Consider the following 21,306-nt stretch of genomic DNA (forward strand, 5'->3'; position numbering starts at 1 on the left):
AAAGTCAATTTCCCTCACGGTCTCTCATTTTAAAAACAAACATCAAATGAAATGTACCTGTTTTCTGTAGATCCACAGGTAGACTCATCTCTGTGCTCTGGAATGATCTGAGACATGGAGGCTGCCTCCTTCAGAGCTCTGAGCCAATCAGAACCTTCAGAGGAGTTGACTGCATCTGACCTCTCAGGTACAAAGACTGCACTTAGGATTTGGCTGTCTGAACTGTCGATAACCTGTGATATCTGCTCTGTTCCTGTGCCTGAACCCAGCAACACATCTGCAGCTGTTGACACCTTGCTGACTTCATCTTCAATAGCTTCCCTGTCATCTTTCTCTATTGTTTTTTTTATAAGAAGGGATTCTATGTCTCCAGGAGAGGTATCTGCTATGTTTGGACTTTGCTCACTGCTACTTTCAACTTTCTTCGTGGCGTTTTCACGTAAGTTTTGGATAAAAGACTTAGTGGGCTGCTGACTACACTGTTGATTGACTGCAGGAGGGGACTGGAGGGAATCCTGGGGGTCAGTCACCAAGCAGATAGAGGTCTCAGGGTATAACAATGACACAGCCTCTTTCATTTCTGTCAGTGATCCATTAGAAACTTCTTCAATTTGCTGGTCTACATTATCGACTATTGCTTCAACAGGGGAAAATAAAGACAGCTCCTCCAACTTGCTTTGGTTTTCTTTGGAGATGCTTTCTTCAATTATAGACTGTGAAGACTTGGGTTCAGCCCCTTTGGACACTTCTATGTGATCATTTTCAACGGCCTTGTTCTTTTCTTCATCCGCCATCTGTTTACTTATCTCTTTTTGAATTCCTTCTCGCTGTTGTACGTCATTTGAAATGGTGTCTTCTTCTTTCATAGAACTGATTGTGTTTTCAGTGTCCAAACAAGTTCTTACATGTTGTAACTGCTGTTCAGAACACTGTGTATTCTGCTCCTCTGTGTTTTGGGTACCATCTGGGAATTGCTCTGACAAATGCTTATTAAGCTGCTCCATCCTCCAGGCAGCTGTCTCAGACTGGGGAGTGGAATTAGGAGTGTTAGGTTCTAGTGCATCTTTAGGGGCCTGATCCACACTTATCTCTTTTTCCTCTTTAATAAATTTTTGGAGCACAGAAGCAGAGGATGTGGTGGTGGAGAGCTGGCAATCAGAGGACTGAAAAACGAATTCTTTCTCTTGCTGATTTTGGGAAGTTCCTGCTGTAGACATCTGTGCAACATCACTAATTGAATCAAAACTGATCTCAGTGTTTCCAGTGTCTCCAGGGGTAACGGAGTCGAAACATTTCTCTTCTGTTTTTAGTCCTGCTTCATGGTGTGAGAGGGTGGGAATCACGTAGAACCCACTTGAGTGATTTACAGGAAATTCTGAGCCTTTCTTGGTGTCAGGGATTTCGTTCCACACATTGCCATGTTCATCCGCGCTGACCTGTGATTTGGTACAATCTGCATGTTTACTCACACTTTCCTGTGATGCTGAGATGGCAGGCTCTTTTGCCTCTGTAGCCTCTATAACCCGTTTGACTTCTAAAGTTTCAGAAGCTGACGATGCTGTTACAGACAAGTTGGGAGCTGACTGAGTTTGGATTTCATTTGAAGTACTTTCACCACAAACAGGAAATCTCCCACCATTAAGATCTATTGTTTGTATTGTCTTCTTTTCATTCTCTGGACATATATTGAACACAGCAACATCTTTGTTATAGCCCCCCACCAGTGCGGCACTCTCTGATGTGCTGTTTAGGGATCTTGGAGCCTCTGCACTACAATACATAACCACCTTCTCTTGCTTTTCACTTGCCTCAGCATTTGCATGATTATTGGTCTCAGCATTTTCTAAAATGTTGCTTTTACTCACACTTAACATTGCTTCTGGGGCACTCATAAAGTTCTGTTGCAGCTGGAGCTCTCCGGATTGTGAAAATGCCAAATCTGACTGGCTCAAACCCCTTGGATCTTGCGTGTGGTCTCTCTCTGGAGAAGCATTCACCACTGCAGACAGGGTGTGATCAACGACTGGAGGAGATTTTTCAGCCCCTCCACAACTCAGAGCCTCTTCTATAATCCCTTCAGAAGTTAAACCAGGATCAGGCATAGGGCTAGACTGCAATTTTCCTCTTGGAATGGTTTCATCTAATAGTTTTTTTTCTCCTGATAGATTGGAGAGATTTATTAATGTCTGATTTTCTCCTTGTGTTTGATCAGCGTTTTCTTTTGCAGCAGTCTCATTCTGTTCTTGAGAGGTATTTGCACTTTTTTTGCTGTCCTTTTTTGCAATGGATTTTACATTTTGTACCTCATTTTCTTGCACAATCTCCCTGTTTTGCTCTCCTCCCATCACCTGACTGAATCTTTTGGATACACTTTTATTAATTTTTACATTGTCAGACACATGTTGAACAGGTTCCTCAGTCAGAAGTGTAGCGAGATTGTCCTTCAAGTGCATCAGGAGTGAATCACATTTGATTTCATCATTAGGACTTTGTTGCATTGTCAAAGCAGGTTGATAATTAAGTGTTTCATTAGCACAGGATGTTTCAGATGAATTTGTCTCTTCTTTATTATGCTTCTGCTCCTTAATAGGCATTACTTCTTGTACCTTCCTTTCACCCTGCTTTTCATTTTTTTGTTCAATCCCTTCTTCCTGAGAGGAACTGGTTTCATTTTCTGCATTGAATTTTTCTTCGGCTTCCTTTACACACTCCTTGTTGTCCTCTCCCCTTTTCATGTGCTTGAATTCTTCAGATGTGTCGATATTAATAACCTCATTTTCTGTAGTAGCATTTGTCGGTGCATTCACCGGTTCACTCTTCTCTTTTCTAACAACCTCCAATTCTCCAACACCCTTAGAGCCGTCATTCTGTTTCATCTTTGCATTTCCAACAATATCTGGGTTCTTTAACACTAGCGGTGAATCACCTGCCTGTTCTGGTCTGTCAGTTGTAAGCAAATGGTTCCCAGATGATGCTGCAATTTCCTGTGTGGAGACACCAACAGAGTAAAGCAGATCATCTGCATTTTGAGATCTTAACCTCTCTTCATTCACATCCAGTTGTTGATTAGATTTGTCTGTAATATTCTTAACAATCTCTGTGTCAGAATCACACACACAGTTCACACTGCAGTCCTCCCCGGGTCCTGCTACAGCAATATCACAGTCATTAACGGACTCACAGTGACTCAGCATTGGGCCTGGAGCCTTTAGTACAATGACAGACACATCCCTGGCATCACTGTTAGTGCTTTGTATGGTAGTTGAGGAAAGATCCCGTTGTGCTGGTACTGTAGTCTCCGCTGCAGGAAGAGAAGGGACAGTTTTGTCCCCAGCATCTGCTGCATCATTTTTCATCATTTCATTACTGAACTGGGATTCAGTCTGATAGGGCAGCATGTCGTCACACTTATCTGCTTTTGACAGAAATTGCATCTCTGAGATCGTAGTAGGCTGCTCGGTGTTGGATTTCTTGTCTGGTTGAGTGCAAGGGCACATGCTGTCTATGTCTGGGGCAGCTGCTGGAGACATGGAGCTGGTTTTTACCTTTGACTCAACTTCACATGTGTATTTTTCTGGCTTTGATTCATGCTCTCGACTATCATTCACAAGATTCTCTGAATTACCTGGACATGTTAGTTCTATATCACTTGCTTCAGGCAACCCACATCCCTTTGATTCATCCAGCTTTTCCTTGGTGGTAAGTAGAATTTCTGTATGTCTTTGTTCAACTCCTTCAGACTCAGTCATATCAGCCCGCTCACCACCCACAGCAGGGCTGCTGTTACGACCCTCTTGTGGAGATACATCCGGTAGTAAAACACTGTTCTTCTCAGTGGATGCTGACTCATCTGTATTATTTGGAGTGATCTGAGTAACATTCAAGCATTCTTTATTTTCTTGCTTCTCTTTGCTTACTTCAGTTGCTTCCAGAGTTTCATTAACCACATCCTTAGATTCATTAACACAGGTGGTCTCACCTGCAGCTGACAGTGATGAAACAGGATTTCCCTTGCTGACATCAGGAGTTTCATCTGTCACTTTTCCATCGTCTTCACAGCTACTCATATTTACATTAACATTTTCTCCAAGTTTTACAGTAGTATCACCCTGCGTTTGAGATGTACTGGTCATTTCTCTGCAGTCCTTTGGCTCTTTAAATGTCATTTCCACTTTTTCTCTCTGCTTTCCATTTTTTTCATCTTTACCTTCTTCTTCAGAGGCAGTATGTTCCCTTTCTGCTCCATGCAGGTCAGTATTTCTCTGGCCAGTGATCGGTTCTGTCTGAAGAGGAAGTGCTGGTTTGCTGATGCTGAGAAAACCTTTAAAGTTGAAGCTAGCCTCTTTTACTGGATGGTGTAGACTTTCAAATACCATCAATGGGGGCAAAGAGGCACATTCAGTCATTTGGCATTTCAGTGTTGTATCCTTTTGGTTCTCAAAAGAGCTCTGCATACCTTTTGGAGACCCTTCCACTTTGGTACAATTTGCGGCGATATCCCTCATGTTTACTTGTAGCTTAGTAGATTGAGATGTGTCTTCACTTGTAAGAGTTATTTCTTGTTTTTGTTGCTGTGTCTCTGTCTTGACGGATGTGTCACAGCTTGCGGTTCTAGTCTGTGAAAAGCTCTGTACCTGTTGATCGTTGGCTTGCGCAGAGAGACATTCGTTTTCTAAAGAAAATGCCGGTGGAAGTGATCTATCACTGCCTGGCAGGTCTGCTCCTGATGCAATTGGGCTCGGATTCAGATTAGCTTCTTCCTCCCTCTGCGCTTCAGTCTTTGTAGAGTTTATGTGGGAAAGAGGAGGGGGTGGGCTGATGGAGTCGCAGTCGTTTATTCTGTTGATGGTCAGAGGAAATGGGGCTGTGCCTGCTGTGACAGGATGGATGAGGTCATTTAAAGTTGAAGCTAGCCTCTTTTACTGGATGGTGTAGACTTTCAAATACCATCAATGGGGGCAAAGAGGCACATTCAGTCATTTGGCATTTCAGTGTTGTATCCTTTTGGTTCTCAAAAGAGCTCTGCATACCTTTTGGAGACCCTTCCACTTTGGTACAATTTGCGGCGATATCCCTCATGTTTACTTGTAGCTTAGTAGATTGAGATGTGTCTTCACTTGTAAGAGTTATTTCTTGTTTTTGTTGCTGTGTCTCTGTCTTGACGGATGTGTCACAGCTTGCGGTTCTAGTCTGTGAAAAGCTCTGTACCTGTTGATCGTTGGCTTGCGCAGAGAGACATTCGTTTTCTAAAGAAAATGCCGGTGGAAGTGATCTATCACTGCCTGGCAGGTCTGCTCCTGATGCAATTGGGCTCGGATTCAGATTAGCTTCTTCCTCCCTCTGCGCTTCAGTCTTTGTAGAGTTTATGTGGGAAAGAGGAGGGGGTGGGCTGATGGAGTCGCAGTCGTTTATTCTGTTGATGGTCAGAGGAAATGGGGTTGGTGATGCTGTGATGCGATGGGATGGACACGTCTCGGTCGCTGCCTCTTTCTGTGACACCCTGCCGGCATTTGCGGTGTTCTGTGCTCCGCCTTCGCTTGCCTTTTTCCCGTCCTCTTCGCTCTCTTCTTTTCTCTCCTTTGATCGGGAAATCTCCACCTTCCAGTCACATGTTACAAGGACACATGGAGAGGAATAGGTGACCAGAGCTTTGTCCTCTGTGCCGACCGTGCCTGTATCCTTGTCTCCGGCTGGGGAGAGTGCGATCGGCAGACCCCCACCCTTCCCCTCACTCTCCGTCAAGTTGCTACAGCTCTCCTCAGTCGCCTCCTCTTTCTGAACAGGTGAGCACTTAATGTCTGGAAAAATTACTGAGGTGCATTCTTGTCCCTTTTCAGATATAAATTCACTTAATGTTTCCTCTGAGCTCGGAGACTCATCCGCTTCCAGCACTGCCGATTCTCTCTCTGCTGCTTGTAATATTATTGAGGCACTTTGGAACGCATCACCGCTCTTCTTCTCTCCCTCGCTTTCTATCATTTCTGGCATCGTGGGTGTTGTTTGTAGCAATGTGGAGGCAGTGGACTCTGCTGAAGCCCGTTCAAGGGCACTCTCTTCCTCCTCCTCCTCCTCTTCTGCACCGGCCCGGCTCAAAGCATGTGAATTCCCCCACAGTGGTGCGTGTGCGCCAGCTCCACCGCCTAAAGGAGGTCCATTCTCCTGCTCCAGTGGATATATCTCTAAGTCACATCTCCCTATGGGCTCATGTTCAGGGGCTGTTGTAGCTTGGCAGAAATCAATCACAACAGCAGACACATTTTTCTCATCTTTGACTTCCCCTGTTGTACAGTGGTTGTGGTGTATGGTTTCACCATCTGATATTGATTTGCAGGGTCCATCTGTCTGATCCTGGTTATCATTTTGCTCAGGCCCCTGTGGAGAGTCCAGTAACAGGGCAGGTGGAGCCTCAGCCAGGGAAATATGAGCTTCGGGTTCTGGAGGTGGGGAGCAGATCAATTGTTTACCCTCAGGACTCAGCTGTTCTGGGAGTCCTAATTCCTGTCTTTGATGGTCAAGGCTTGATCCTACTTTTGTGTTTGTTTCTATCTGTCTATTTATCTGCTGATGTGTCCCTGACTCCACCCGTTTCTGTATGTTTGGTTGTATGCTTATTTTAGCTTCTAAATGCAACGTGTGACCAGAATGTTTATTCGTATATGTGGATGGGCATGCCAGTAAATCACTAATTAACTGACTATGTGTCTCTATTTTTATTTCATCTGAGTTCTGAATCATCTGTGTAGCTTTTTCAGAACTTCTGACTTCTTCATTCAAAGGATTTGTCTCTTGAATTATTCCTGTTTCTCTCTGGGTTGTCTGTGCTATAACGTGTATTCTGTCTTCATCTTGTGAACTCTCACCCTCCAGGGTGTTTTTCAAAGAGCAGATATCTTGTATTGATTGATCTTGGGTAAGTGTTACCTTTTCCGCATCAATCTCGGATGTTGTTTGTGTACCTGTCCATATGGTATGTGTGTTTTGTTGACCAGCTATGTTCTCAGCTGTGTCTATTTTTGTCTCTATCTCTGACTTTGTTTGCTGTTCTGCCTCTGACAGCTGGCTCGCTTCTTCACTGTGGTTTTCTGTTATATCCTCAATGTTTTTGACAACCTCAGCTCCAGCTGCACATGTATTACTTTGCTTTCTTTCTAGAACATAATCTCTGAAGCTAAACACCTCCTCTTCACCCGCTGATGAGTCATTTGTGTGCGCTCCATCATTTCCATGGCAACCTTCATGAAATTCGGCAGGTTTATGTGAAGATGAACCAAAATCCTTTTTAACTTCAGCTTTCTCAGTTTGATTTTTCTCATCACTTACAGAGAAAAACCTGTCCAGATCACCTGCAGTCCATGTGTCTGCATGGGAAGATATGCCAAGAGCAGCCATTTCATCTTCACATTCCCTTAAAGCTTCCTGGAGTTCATAATCCATCTGGGCAGCCAAAGGACTGAGGGATGGAACATGTTGCTGAGATTCGCTAGACAAGTGGGCTTGGGCCAGTGATGCTGTCTCAGCAGAAACTTGGTCACCATCACAGCTATCAGCGTTCACCAAAAAAGATACATTAGAATAAAACTGCTCTGAGAAACAATCAGTTGTTCATTCCACACCAAGCCAAAGCACTCCACTCCACCTCATGCCAGAGACAGGATGAGAGTTCATGCATAGGCACAACTAAGCATTTTAAAGATGTAAGATACAAAAAACACACACGCACACAGCAAAAAAATAATAAATAATAATCATTATTCTTAATCAGTAATTTGTCATCCTAAAACAAGGTAAATTTTCTTGAGAACAAAATTGCATAATAAAACTTTTTTTTCAAGAATATATCTAGAATTAAGATTATTTTTCTTACCTCAGTGACATTTAGTTTTATTTTAAACATAAATCTAACAAATTTTAGTGTAATCATTTAGTGAATTAATAAACTTTATTCAAGATATATTCTATGAAATGAGTATTGTTATTATATACAAGTAAATTTACTTTGTTTTAAGGATGTAATTAAATAAGAAACTAAATAATATTTTTCTTCTGTGTAAAAAAAAGGTTTTACTATACACAGACAGTGCCATGATTATTTATTTATTTATTTATTTACTTACTTACTTACTTACCCATTGGGTACCACTTCATTTCCTCATTTCAAATTTATGAATAGTATAAATCACTTGCAATCATGTTTCATTTTCATTGAGATTAAAATCAAGATGCTGAAATCTTTTTGCTAATTTAGAAAAGTGAAATGAGTGTTAACTACATAGCCTGAAGTCTTATGGACTTGGCAGAAAATCACATGCTGTTTTAGAGCAAGGTTAATGCTTCAATGCTTTTAGCATCCATTAAGGACCCAGTGTAACTGACTACCTATACAGTACGTATGACAGAACAGCACCAGCCAAAAAACTGCTACATGCTTCTAACAACCTTATAACTGCAGACAATATAGAACCTGGTGAACCACTGTGACTCTGCATATCACGTTTCAAGAGCTGAAACACAGTCAGTGACTAACAACCCGATAAAGTAGCTACAGCTGATCTAATATGACAACATGCTTCTCCCACACTGCCTGTCTCACCTTAGTGTGCTTCTTTCTGTGCCTCCAGGGGAATTAACAGAACAGAGACAGCTTAGCTAACAAATTTTTGCCTGTCATTTTAAACAAAAAAACTATCAATCACCTTCACCTCAAATGGAAACAAATGAGAAAGCAGATCCTCATGGGTTTCTCTCTGACTGGACCACAGCACTCGTGTGATCTGCCAACTTGATGATATAGATGACAACAGGCTCAACCATGCAGCCTTTTTCTTTTTTCAGTAAATGATTATGACTGGAAGCTGCCACTCCCATTCAGAGGAGGCAAGAAAAACGTTTATAACTCTTCTCTGGCATAACTGGAAAGTCAGACAGCTGTACTGCAGTTTAAGTTACAGCAATTATGCTTGTATGTGCTAAAACTTACTTGAGGCCTTTTGGCATACTGTATGTCTGAATGAATTACAGAACTGCAGCCACTCCCTACTGCACTGTCAGGCAGAATTTCAATACCCACAATCCTCTGCCCTTCCCTGAGCACTTCTATTGCCTTTCTAGCAAAAAAACACAATCTGAAAAGAATACATAAATATTAATAAAAACATAAATAGTATAAAAACATAAACAGTTGACTCTGACAGGATTTGGCTGTATTTAGCTGAGAGAAACTAACATGAAGTACACCCTTAAACATGTCAAGTATGAATGTAGATCTCATCTGTCTGTGTCCGCACAAGTCTATGCAATTGCAACCAGACGTAATAATGTGTTGATAACTCTCTCAACAGGAAAAAAAACTGAACGTACACACACAAAACGACCGCAAATATACACACGCCACACTCAAACATGGCTTTCTGTAAAGGAGGACACCTCACGCTGTATATTGATCTAGTGTGGTAAACCATACACTTTCACCTCATGCGTGTTAAAGAGTCATGTCAGCTGCCCAATCAAAGCACAACCAAAAACAATGCTAGTTTAGTTCACAGCAAACCAACTCAACCAGCTTTAAAGCCAAACACGTTCAACAGACCACTAACCTAGCTAGTACAACTATGTTTTTCCAGTTGTGAAAAGTTTGTAAAAACATTTTGATCCTAAATACTTAACATGACCAATGATGTATTAAAGTATATAAATAAAATGTTTATATATTTTTAAAAATTACATATTTTGTGTTTACCATTAAATAAGCAAGCTGTTTCTGGTTGTATTTTGTTCATAAACATACTGTATGTTCTGTAAACATAATATTTCTGAAGACATTTTTGAAGCCTGTTTCATTTAAATGCTGATTACATTATATAAACCTAAACAAGTTTGGCACAGTTTTGTTCCATATTAGTAATAACACAAAAGCATACAACATAAAAAAGTAATATATTTCAAATACATTTATTTCATACTAAGTATAGTTTAAACCTATTAACATATTTACTGACATATCACTCGAAAATTTTGATTAAACTTTATTTGGAGTACTACGTGTGCACAATGCACATTTCGTAATATTAAGCCTAAAATGTGTTTTAATGTCACTATTGATGAGGATTGTAAGATCTTTGAATAATATCGGTCTTTAAATGCAAGATATTTAAAGTGTACCTAAAGTATACTTGCAATAGCTCCACTTTAGCACAATCAAATATACTTAAGTATATCTTTAGTTGGACTTCAGCACTACTTCCAAACAATTAAAATGCATTAAGTACAAAATTAGTTGTTCCAGTTTAGCAGACTTTAAGTATACTAGTTTAGTTTACCGAAAGTACAATTGCAGGGTATTTTTATTAAGTACATAAATATGTAAATGTATTTTTAGTATACTGAGCATGAAATAAATGTATTTCAAATACATTTTAGTATATTCATTTTTCACTAGGGTAGGTAGATATGTTTATGTTTCTTAAGATATTTTGGCTGTATAAATTTATATATGCAACTTAATTTTTTTCTCTCAAAGTTACTGTTTGGTACTGATCATTTTTATAATCCAAATACATAAAACGCACATCGTGATTTGGTTACACTGTTTTTCTTAAATTTCTTTTTTTACATCTATTTGTTTGTTAAACTTGTTCAACAGAGTACTGCAGTGTAACTTAGCTGCAACTAAAATTCAACGTTTTGAAAAGTAAAAATGTTTTGTGCTTACTGAGAACTCCATTTACACAGCACACATCAATAATCACACCCAAAACACAAAATGGAGCAAAAGAGATCTGACCAAAATCTATTACATATGAAAACATGAATACACTTTGGCCGAGTTACCAATGTCTGTCTCTTATGCCGTAACAGACTGGTATCTCTGTCTCCATTTTAATCATTCCTCTATTACCTCTTCATGAGGCCCACTACTGGTGGACTGGCCTCCATGTAGTGCTCTAGGCCTGCCAGCAGAGGGTTGGCAGTGCCACCCAGTGCCACAGCCTCATTCTTCATTTCACCCAAGCTCCCCTGCTCACAACTTTACACACACATACACAAATAAATACCCATGAATATGAGCCTCATAACATCAGGGCTCATTAACAGGAAGATTCAATTACTAATCAAGCTGTAAAAGAAATCTAAGTAGATGGGTTTGATCAAAATAATTTTAGAACAAACATTTTGTCCACTAACAGGCTATGGTAATGCATTATTGATGTATTTATGTAAAAAGCACAACATTCACAGATTTTGTCCTTTTATTCCTAGAACTGACACTTGTCATATGTCTTATTAGGTAGAAACCTAACAGCAGAAATTCCTTGGAGAAACTCTTGCTGTAATATACACTACATACTATGACATAGTATACATAATATATACAGTATGTATAAAAAAAATAGAATTTATAATGGAAATAGTAATGTCTTCAAACAAGCCTTTCGTTTTAATTAGCATTACCTCCATAAAATCATGTAAAATAAAAGTCATTGGAGTGTGTCTGGGTTCTACCACCTTAACAGCTGGCAAGGTTTGCGGCTTTTTTGTAGGCCTGCCAATTGTCCATTCAGTCAAGTTTTCCATAGGAATGAGTCAGAGATTAATGGAAATTCATTCTGTGTTTATCCAGCCAAGCAAGTACAAGGAAGGATCTTCGTATAATAAGTCTTGTGTTTTGCTTTGATTGTGAAATATAGTAAGACGAGACATAAATGAGTGAGCAAGTATCAGAGTCCAATGTAATCATTGGCTTCCAGTTTCAAGACTAATATAAACTTGCGCCATTCTTTGTGTCCTCAACTCCCAGGTGAGTTCACAATTTTATGGCACATTTCATTGAATTTTCATAGAAATTTACTCACCCTCATGTTGATTCAAACCTGTATGAGACATTTTTCAAAATATCTGCTCTTGAAAGTCATTTCGGATTGGAATGATATAAGGGTGAGTAAATGATGACAGAAAATGCCTTTTTGAATACCATACCTTTAATTACAGTAGACACATTAATCATTATCACCTTTTTAATCACTCTCTTTTTGTTTCCTGAATGCAAAATAGTTTTTTTGTTTACCAGTATGCAAAACATAACCGAAAGGTGGAAAAATTTGCATCAGATGTGAATCAAAAAGAATTTCAAAAGAATCAGGCATTCTGTTGAAACTTGCCCCTTGCTAAGTGTCAAATGACAGATCTACTCCTCAGCGCACAGTTCCCTGAGGTAATCAATGTGTTTGTATGAGAGAGAGAAATTGTTGAGACCTACCCAAGCGAGGTTCCCCAGGTGAGATTGAGCTCAGTGCTGAGGTCGAGGTCTATGCTGGGCAGCAGATCATGAGGAAACTCTAGTTCCTCTTGATCCTCCTCTTCCTGTCTTCTCAGCTTTTCTTCCTCGTCAGCAGACACCTGTGGCTCTGCTTTGACTGAATCAGTGTGGACAGATCCGTTCTCTGCAGTGGCAGACTTCTCCTTCAGTGTGCTCACCTTGTCAGTGTGTACTGCAGCCTGAGAAACACAACAAAAGTAGTTAGAGCACAGACCGGTGCAATCTGTTGTTAATTAGAGATCCGTAAATCACTCAGACCAGCTGCACACACCTAAAATGTGTGAACAAGTTAGTTGTTCAAACCGAGATCACGTTCCTTCAAACGTACAAGGTTTGACATTTTACATCAAAGAAAACACACCCACCATGTCAATAAAAATTAAAATGCTGAGGTGATTTCAGACTAGCCTACACACCCTGATCATTTATCACTGTGCCATCAGAACTTTTAGACAAATCTTGAAAGAATAAACATGTTTTCAATGAATCCACCACACCAGCTGGGTCTTAAGGATCAGTTCAGGCATGTTCTTATGCCCTTTTGCACACATGAATAAACAATGTTACAAAAAAAAACAACAACATATGGTTGTAAACTAAAAAGGTAATTCTAGGTTCATAGTGAATTTCCACAGAATTCATTTACTTATTGTTTCATTGAAAATGAGGCAAAATGAAGCGATTGTTCTGACTTTACTGGTTTTACCACTATTCTTTCCAGATGAAATAAGATAGCCTCATTCACCTGAACTGCATTAACCACAGAAAACTTTAAACACAGATTAAATGCATTCTGGAGCATTTTGTAAAAGGCCAGGCCAAACAAACACATGTAAATCCATATACATGGATTATTTACTATATGTAATTTTTAATTTTAATTTAATTTATGCATTTAGCAGACACTTACAGTGCATTCAGGCTATACATTTTTTACCAGTATGTGTGTTCCCTGGGAACTGAACCCACGACCTTTTGCGCTGCTAACACAATGCTCTACCACTGAGCCACAGGAACACTATTTTTTATTAAAAAAAATTTTATATATATTTTTTTAAATGCATTTCATTTCATTTATAAATGCATTTGTCACACTGCAAGCCTATTTAATTTACCTAGGTGATTAAAATGGTGAAAATCAAAAAATCTTTTCCTGCTCACGTTAAGGGTCGCAACAGCAGATCATCCACATATAAAGTAAAGTAAAGTAAAGAAAAATAAAATAAAATAAAATAAAATAGATTGTCAAATATCCAACTATGTTTTAAAGTCCTTAACTGGAGCAAACACAAATAATTATATAATATTTGATCATTTTAGACTCTCATTTGCATAATAAACACTATGATTTAAAATAAGAGAGAATCTTACCCCTCCAAAACAGACACACACACTCACTCATTTTATTCATACACACACACATTGATCAACAGTATGATTCACAGGCAAGTCTTGTGCAGCAAAAGAGGATCATGTTGCAGGCTCTCTGGAACACAGGCCACATTAGAGATGCATTACACAGAAGCCTCACATCCATTAACCATTGTTTTGATCATCTTTGACTCCTGTACACACATCACATGCACTTGATACACATGGGTGCATTGCATTCCCACCTCTGCTGTAGGTTACGTGTTATACACTCTCAGAGCTTTAAGACTTTAAGAGTGAATTCATGCATTGATCTACATTCCCAGGCCTGAGCACAAACACCACTCAATTTGAATCAGGTCAGAGTATCAAATGAAATGCCCTGATCTAAGTCCAGACAAACTCAAGGGTTCAGATTCCATTAGCTTATTCAGAGTTTTAATTTGTTAACCAAGCCTGGAATAAACACAAGGGTTTCAAATATCAGTAACATTTAGTAGTGACAGATGGCAGGATTTTCGACAAAAAAAACCCCAGCAAAACCCCTGAAGAACAGGATGCACTTCACACACTGGCGAACAATCACTGTACTGTATCGCTGTATCCCTAAATCTCTCTCCCTCGGCCCTTCATATAAAAACGACCCAGTGTCTGCTACACTACTCCAAAAGTCCTGTCATCAACCTGAGAATCTGTTTACACACCCGCAGACAACAAGTCAAGGCCTTATTATGTTATTTGAATGGGGTACAGAAGTGTGAGACCACTAATAAAAATGCTTGTTAAAAAATCTTTATTATTTTATTTAATTTATCATAAAACAATTTGAATGAAAAATTTAACTGAAAAGTTTACATGAATTTAAAATGTTCCAAAAAGCCTCTTTTAAAAAGAAAAAGATAAATATTTTTTGTAAAAGGGGTTAAAGGGGTCAATATCCAAAATTTTCTTACATATCATTAATAACCTAGAAATATGAAATAACAATTAATATTTACATTTCAAAATGTGAAACATTTTCAACATTTCAACATTCAAGTTTAAATGACATTTAGAATCTGAGTTTGTATCTAGTTTTAACTTTAATAACATTATAAAGCCATAATGCTTTACAAGTATGCCCAAACCATTAGCATACATCAAATACTTTCTTTCTTAAAATCTTTGATCATAAGAAAGGACTTTTTAAACTTGCTAATCACTGAAATTTTATTCAAACTGTGAGACCACATTTTTCACACCTACACTTGAGTTTAATAGAATAATAGCACACTTTGTCTTCTTATGATCTTGTTTCTCATGCTTGGTTTCAAGTTCCACAACTTCCTGTTTCCTGTCTATGCTGTGAACCTATATCTGAGCCCTAGAAAACTTCATTGAGCACACAGTAACTAAAATAAATCACACTCACTGAGCTACATTTGTCTGTAGGTTTAGAATTTAAACTGATATAAGCTGCACTGGGGGAATCTCTTACCCAGATCTGCTGATCCATATATACAGCACACAGGGGCCTTTGGAGAATGAAACAGGTAACCTCAAATCACTGCTGTCTTTTTAAATAAAGGGCCACTGTCTACCTTTGTCCTTTGACCTACAGCATGAGTGGTCCTGAAAAGCAGACCCCATATGGTCTCTTTTGCCCTGCCCCTTTAACAGACCACATTGTCCTCCACTACAGTAAATCCCTGCTGTTAACTACCATGCGTCCTTGCTGTGCAGTGTTACTGGTTGCCATGGCAATTGTATAAGCCCAACACAGTAGACTGACCTCTAAATAGTTGTGGCATACACACACAACCCATAAATTATATGAAATGCAGTCCAGTTTTGAATAACAATATGAAACAGACCAAAGTGTTATCCCTAGTTAGGACACACACACTAGTGTATTCAGCTAACACGCAACAGTTCACTCAATGCAAAATAAATAAAACTTTTACACTGCAAAACAAATGACTTCACAATAAGTTTTTAATTAATCTTTTTCACTTGTTTTCAAATGAAAAAAAAAACTGCCAGTTCAGTAAGACAAAATACATTTGTATTAGAAAAACACATTGGTCACACTTTAGTTTGGGGACCAAATCTCACTATTAACTAACTACAAACTCATAATTTGCTGCTTATTAATAATTATTAAGGTAGGCCTAGTTGTTAAGTTTAGGTATGGGGTAGTATTAAGGAATCAAAAATATGGTCATGCAGAATAAGGCATTACAGTATGTGCTTTATTAGTACTTAAACAGCCATATGTATGCTAATAAGCAACTAGTTAGTAAGTAAGAATTGGTCCCTTAACTAAAGTGTTACCTATACATTCTCTTAATAACTCATGCAGCACTGCAGCATTGTACATTTATTTTGTCTTACGGATTTGAGAGATTTTAACTGGAAAATAAGAAAAAAAAATTATATTTTGCAGTGTAAACCTCATATTTGCAGCAAGCCACTAAATAAATCACAAACTCACCTTCTCTTAGGAGGCACACACACATTCGCACGAGACTGCTGCAGCTTCACAGTGCAGCACTCCTGCGCTGAACTCCCCGTGAGCGCAAGCAGAGACGTGTGCGTGTTTTGGTTCAGCCGGGCAAAGACACAAACATGCTGCCGGTCGTGCCTATGTTCCAGTCTCCTCCCCAGACTCCTGACTCAGCTCCCTTCACCTCTCCTGCTATAGACCCCTGCCCTTCACAGGAGAACTCTGCTAGTCCCTGGAAGTGTGAGACAGACTGTTCCTCCTGAGAAGCAGTACTACGAAATCTCAGGCTAGAACACTCACAGAGCAACTTGAGTAGTGATCCCTCCCCCTACTCTGTGAAACTCTTTGAGCATGACGCTTCTGCCCTCTGATCCCTCCTTCTCAAGCTACCTCCTGCCTCTTATGTCTGCTGCTGTTCTGTCACTTCCTGCTGGGGGACTGAGCACTGCACTCTGATGCACACACTGCAGGTGAAATGCAGGTGGGAAATGGGCCAAAGGTCAATCTCAATGCAACCCACAGGAGGGGATCATGTTATACACTAGCTTTTGGAGGCTTCTTAACTAGGGTCCCTATAACAACATTCAGTTTTAAGAATTTTATTCTCTGACCCTAGAGAATTTTTAAGATTTAAACAAAGATTTTTTTTCTTACAGTTTCTACCCAATAAAATATTTTAGAGCTTGACATATCCAGAAAAATGTATATTTAAAAAAATGTTATGAATTAGTCGCACTGCAAGACTATTTAAATGACCAACAAAAAATGTGCTTATGTTGAAAATTTAAAAAGGAAATGGTGATTTAAAGGACTTAAAATACTTTCCTTTATACATTCAAATAAACCTCAAATTTTTGCCATTAGGGTTTGCAAAATCTGCATATTTACAGTATTTTGCAAAGGTTATACAGCCGATTATACACTCTAAAAAATATTTACTTAAAATCTTGATGCTTGTTTAAAATATAATTGTCAGCAATCTAACTAGGTTTTCAAGTCTTAATCTGGAGCAAAAATAACATCACAATCACAAAAATAAAATATATTTAAATGGATTTAATGGGCCAATATCCCACATTTTCTTACATATCATTAATTACCTAGAAATATTAAATAATTAATATTTACATTTCAAAATTTGAAACATTTTTTACATTTTCAACATTTCAATTTCACTGTTTCCAGGTTTAAATGACATTTAGAATCAGTGTTTGTATCTATTTTTAACTTATTTTAACTTATTATTACTTATTATTATAAAGCCATAATGCTTTACATACTACATAAGAATGCCCTAACCATGAGCATACATCAAATACTTAAATCTTTGATCTTAAATCTTTGAGCATAATCATTCCTAATCACTGAAATTTAGTTAAAGCTGTAAGACCACATTTATTGAGCATATAAATGTGCATATAAATATATATATATATAATATGATGTTTTTTTTAATTAACCTGCTCAATAAATGTGGTCTTACAGCTTGAACAAAATTTCAGTGATTAGGAATGATTAGGCTAAAAGATTTAAGATATGGATATAGTTGTTTTGTCTTAGGCTATTTAAATGCTTGTTTTGTCTTGTGGCCCCCAAGTGGACCCTTAGGCCCGATTTTGAGATCCACCTATGCATCCACAGACATTTGGTTCTGCAAAGTACACACTTTTATAGGAAATCATGTGCACTTTTCAGCTTGTCAGCTATTGTGGACAAGTTGGCCATCCAACTAATCAGCTATGCAGGAAGACCTTAGATTCTTAAACTTGCTAAAGCCAACTTAACTCATCTTAGATTTAAATGATTTTTTCAGCGGGGTAAGCAAACCATTAAACTTAATTCTCTGAAAATCCATATTTGTTGATATGTTCTCACTAAATATATTTCTGAACCACAGGTAATGTAGAAATACCATGCACACTCCCAGTGCAACTTCACACACACATGCTGACACCCCTCCCTACAGTACCTCATTTACCATGTCAGACTGTTTCTCTTCTGGAGGAAATAGCACCACGTTATCTGGAGCGCCCTCCTGTGGCAGAGACAAATATGTGTAATGCAAAAGAACAGAAGATACAAGTTGTGGTAAAAGCAAGTCTTTGGAGAGATGCATCTGATCTGCAGATCTGAGTCATTAGGCCTATATATGCCTCAATCAGTCTCCGTTGCTGCTGTTGCTGGACGTTTACCAAGAGGTTCGTTCTGGGAAGCTACCAAACTGTTGGAGTCATCCATGAAAAAGCACTGAGCCCAACAGGTTGATCCTATTAAGATAAACCCTGAATTCCAAGTTGAGTAGCCTATTCAATGTAGCATAATGTCGCCCAAATTATTCCTTTCAGGGTCCATTGAATATCAAACCACAGTTGAATGCACAAATGCATAAATGTCTTGTAAAATCACATCAGCAGCAAAACGCCATACACATGCTAAAGATTTAAATTGTGGTGACTGTTGTTGGGGAAACTTTTAAAACTGACTTTTAAGTTACTGTTTGGATTATCTAATTAGCTATGCTAAACAAAAATATGGTTACTTAAGGGAAAATATCTTTATTAATATTTAAAATATATATATATATACAGAAAGTACATATTTTTATATTTGTATTAGCCTAATAAGTAGGCTATTAACAAATTTAGTGACCGTATCAAAAAAAAATACAACTAATCTACAAAACACTATTCTACGTGAACTCGAAAATGTGAAACAATTTTTATCTGTTACGTTACATGAACAGTCCGAACGATCAAAACTTGAATGAAACTGACATTGCAGCGCTAAATATGAGATGGAGCTTTAAGAACGAGTCGATTAACTAGAATGAATGAGTTGGACATTTTAGCGATACATGGGCTATATGAGGGGGGAAAAGACGGTTTTGAATGATCTGATTCATTAAAATTAATTAACTGAACATTCTAGCGATACATATGAGAAAATAACTTTTAGAAAGATCCTATTCATTAGAATGAATCGGACATTCCACCGCAACTTGTGTGTGAGAGGACCGTTTAGAATGAACCGATTCACTTGACTGAACTGAACTTTCCAATGCTACAAAGAGGAACGTTGAGGTGAGGTGAGCGCGTTTGCTATTATTATTCCCTCTGCAGACATTAAAAAAGCCAACAAACCACCTACTCATTGGAAAATGTAGCTCATTACTGGAAAAGCTGCACTTTGAAAACAGCCAGACTATTGCATGCTACTGAAAAAATGTAGTTAACAGTAGCATCTCTACTTTTATTTAGTCACTCTCTAGCACCGATGGGAACAACAGCATAGGCCTATTGGTTAAGATTGAAAAAAATCCCACACAGTGAGTTCACTGACCATCTGCCCTCTTTCAATACAAAATTCGGTCAGAATGTTTGAAAACACTGAAAACAATGAAAACAACAGTGCATGTTTTTTACCACAGCACTCTCTCTCTCTCTCTCTCTCTGAGCTGTTATCTCAAGCACAGGTTGTCACAGGCAGTATGTCAGTTGATGGTGAATGCTAACAGATGTCACCAAAAGTCATAACAGCTCTAAACAGTAAGTCTAGTTTTAAGGCACACACAAGCATGGTAGTCCAAGCGTTTCAGAAGAGACAAACACTGCGGTGCTGAGACAGGCAGCGGGTCCCAATTGAAACCATCTTACCGGAAGCTCCAAAGTGCTGTTCTCATTGCCCATCTTGTTAAGCGGGGCTGGTAGGTGACCCCTTCACATCAGACCAACAATGGCACAGGCCACCTCTGGCAGACTGAGGGACCGATGTGAAGAAAGCAGACACTGTCAAGGAATTACAAACACTATTTCTTCGTCAAACATCCAGAGAAACACTGAGCTTTGAGCGATCAGGGAGTGAAATATGTGTAAGTATGTGTCATGTGTTGAGATTAAGAGGCTCTGATGAAAGCAGAACAAAGTGCAGAGATGCTGTCCAGTAGAGCAACCTTCTCAGGGTGGTAGGGGAAAAAAACTCTTATTAGAGTCATGGCCTTCAGGCAGTTTCACAGAATTTAAGAGTTATACAATAATTTATATAATACCTATCACGTAATGGCCCAAATGAATCATACAGCAAGTTTAAAACACCTCAATATTTAATTTGTACTGAAAACTCTTCAAACTCTTTTCAGTTTGAAGAAGTTCAGATTTCAAGTGCAGATCTGTAATTCAAATGTAAAGATCCTGAACACGAACAGGATAAATCAGACAGAACCAGCCAAAGCAAACAATCCAGGAGAAACAGTAACCATTCAATTTGATTCTGAAAAAAGAGGAACAATATAGCTAAAATCACAAGCTGGCCATAACAGAGAGTTTAGTATTAGTAGTCTGTGATTTTGTTTTAATTTACTGCACCAGTTTACTGCATTTTATACAACAATACAAAGTGCTGGTCTGTCAGCACAAAAAGTTAATACTTTTATTAATCATGGCATAGGAGCATTAAATTGATCAAAAGTGACAGTAAAGACATTACATGTCACAAAAGATTTCTATTATAAATAAATGCTGTTCTACTGAACTTTCTATTCATCAAAGAATCCTGAAAAAACAATTCCCAAAAAATATAATAACCAGCACAACTGAAGGATCGTTTCAAAAGCATCATGTGACACTGAAGACTGAAGTAATGGCTGCTGAAAATTCAGCTTTACTATCACAGGGATCAATTACATTTTAAACTACAGTGCTGCTTGAACGTTTGTGAACCCTTTAGAATTTTCTATATTTCTGCATAAATATGACTCAAAACAATCAAAATTTCACACACATCCAGAAAATGAGACAACGAGAACCCAAACAAACAAATGAGACAAAAATATTTTCTTTGCCATTTATTTATTGAGAAAAATGATCCAGTGTTACATATCTGTGCAGTGCAAAAGTATGTGGATCTTTGCTTTCAGTATCTGGGGTCTGACCCCCGTTTGCAACAATAACTGCAGGTAAATGTTTCTTGTAACTGTTGATCGGCTTGTAAGAATTTTAGCCCATTCCTCAGTACAGAACCACTTCAACTCAGTGATGTTGGTGGGTTTCCTCCTATGAACTGCTTGCTTTAGGTCCAGAATTTGACTCAGTCCTTCCAAAACATTAACTTTGTCCTTCTTTAACCATTCTTTGGTAGAACG

General features: G+C 38.5%; 1 protein-coding gene and 1 long non-coding RNA gene across 2 annotated transcripts in view; one reads left to right on the plus strand and one right to left on the minus strand.

Annotated features, from left to right (window-relative positions):
• LOC107708061 (uncharacterized) overlaps nt 1-11,114 on the minus strand; it is a 48,678-nt gene extending 37,564 nt beyond the window's left edge. Inside the window, exons 1-3 of the mRNA XM_016512212.1 lie at nt 10,895-11,114; nt 5,442-7,540; nt 58-4,918 (exon numbers count right to left, since the gene is read on the minus strand). Coding sequence (XP_016367698.1) covers nt 58-4,918; nt 5,442-7,540; nt 10,895-10,998 — 7,064 coding nt within the window. The 5' untranslated portion in view covers nt 10,999-11,114. The remainder of the gene's footprint in view (nt 1-57; nt 4,919-5,441; nt 7,541-10,894) is intronic.
• An 8,072-nt stretch (nt 11,115-19,186) lies between these two features.
• LOC107707558 (uncharacterized) overlaps nt 19,187-21,306 on the plus strand; it is an 8,046-nt gene continuing 5,926 nt past the window's right edge. Inside the window, exon 1 of the long non-coding RNA XR_001636269.1 lies at nt 19,187-19,254. This is a non-coding gene — a long non-coding RNA (uncharacterized LOC107707558). The remainder of the gene's footprint in view (nt 19,255-21,306) is intronic.

Source organism: Sinocyclocheilus rhinocerous, unplaced genomic scaffold, assembly GCF_001515625.1.
Source record: "Sinocyclocheilus rhinocerous isolate Xijiao unplaced genomic scaffold, SAMN03320098_v1.1 scaffold1243, whole genome shotgun sequence".
Taxonomy (NCBI): Eukaryota; Metazoa; Chordata; class Actinopteri; order Cypriniformes; family Cyprinidae; genus Sinocyclocheilus; species Sinocyclocheilus rhinocerous.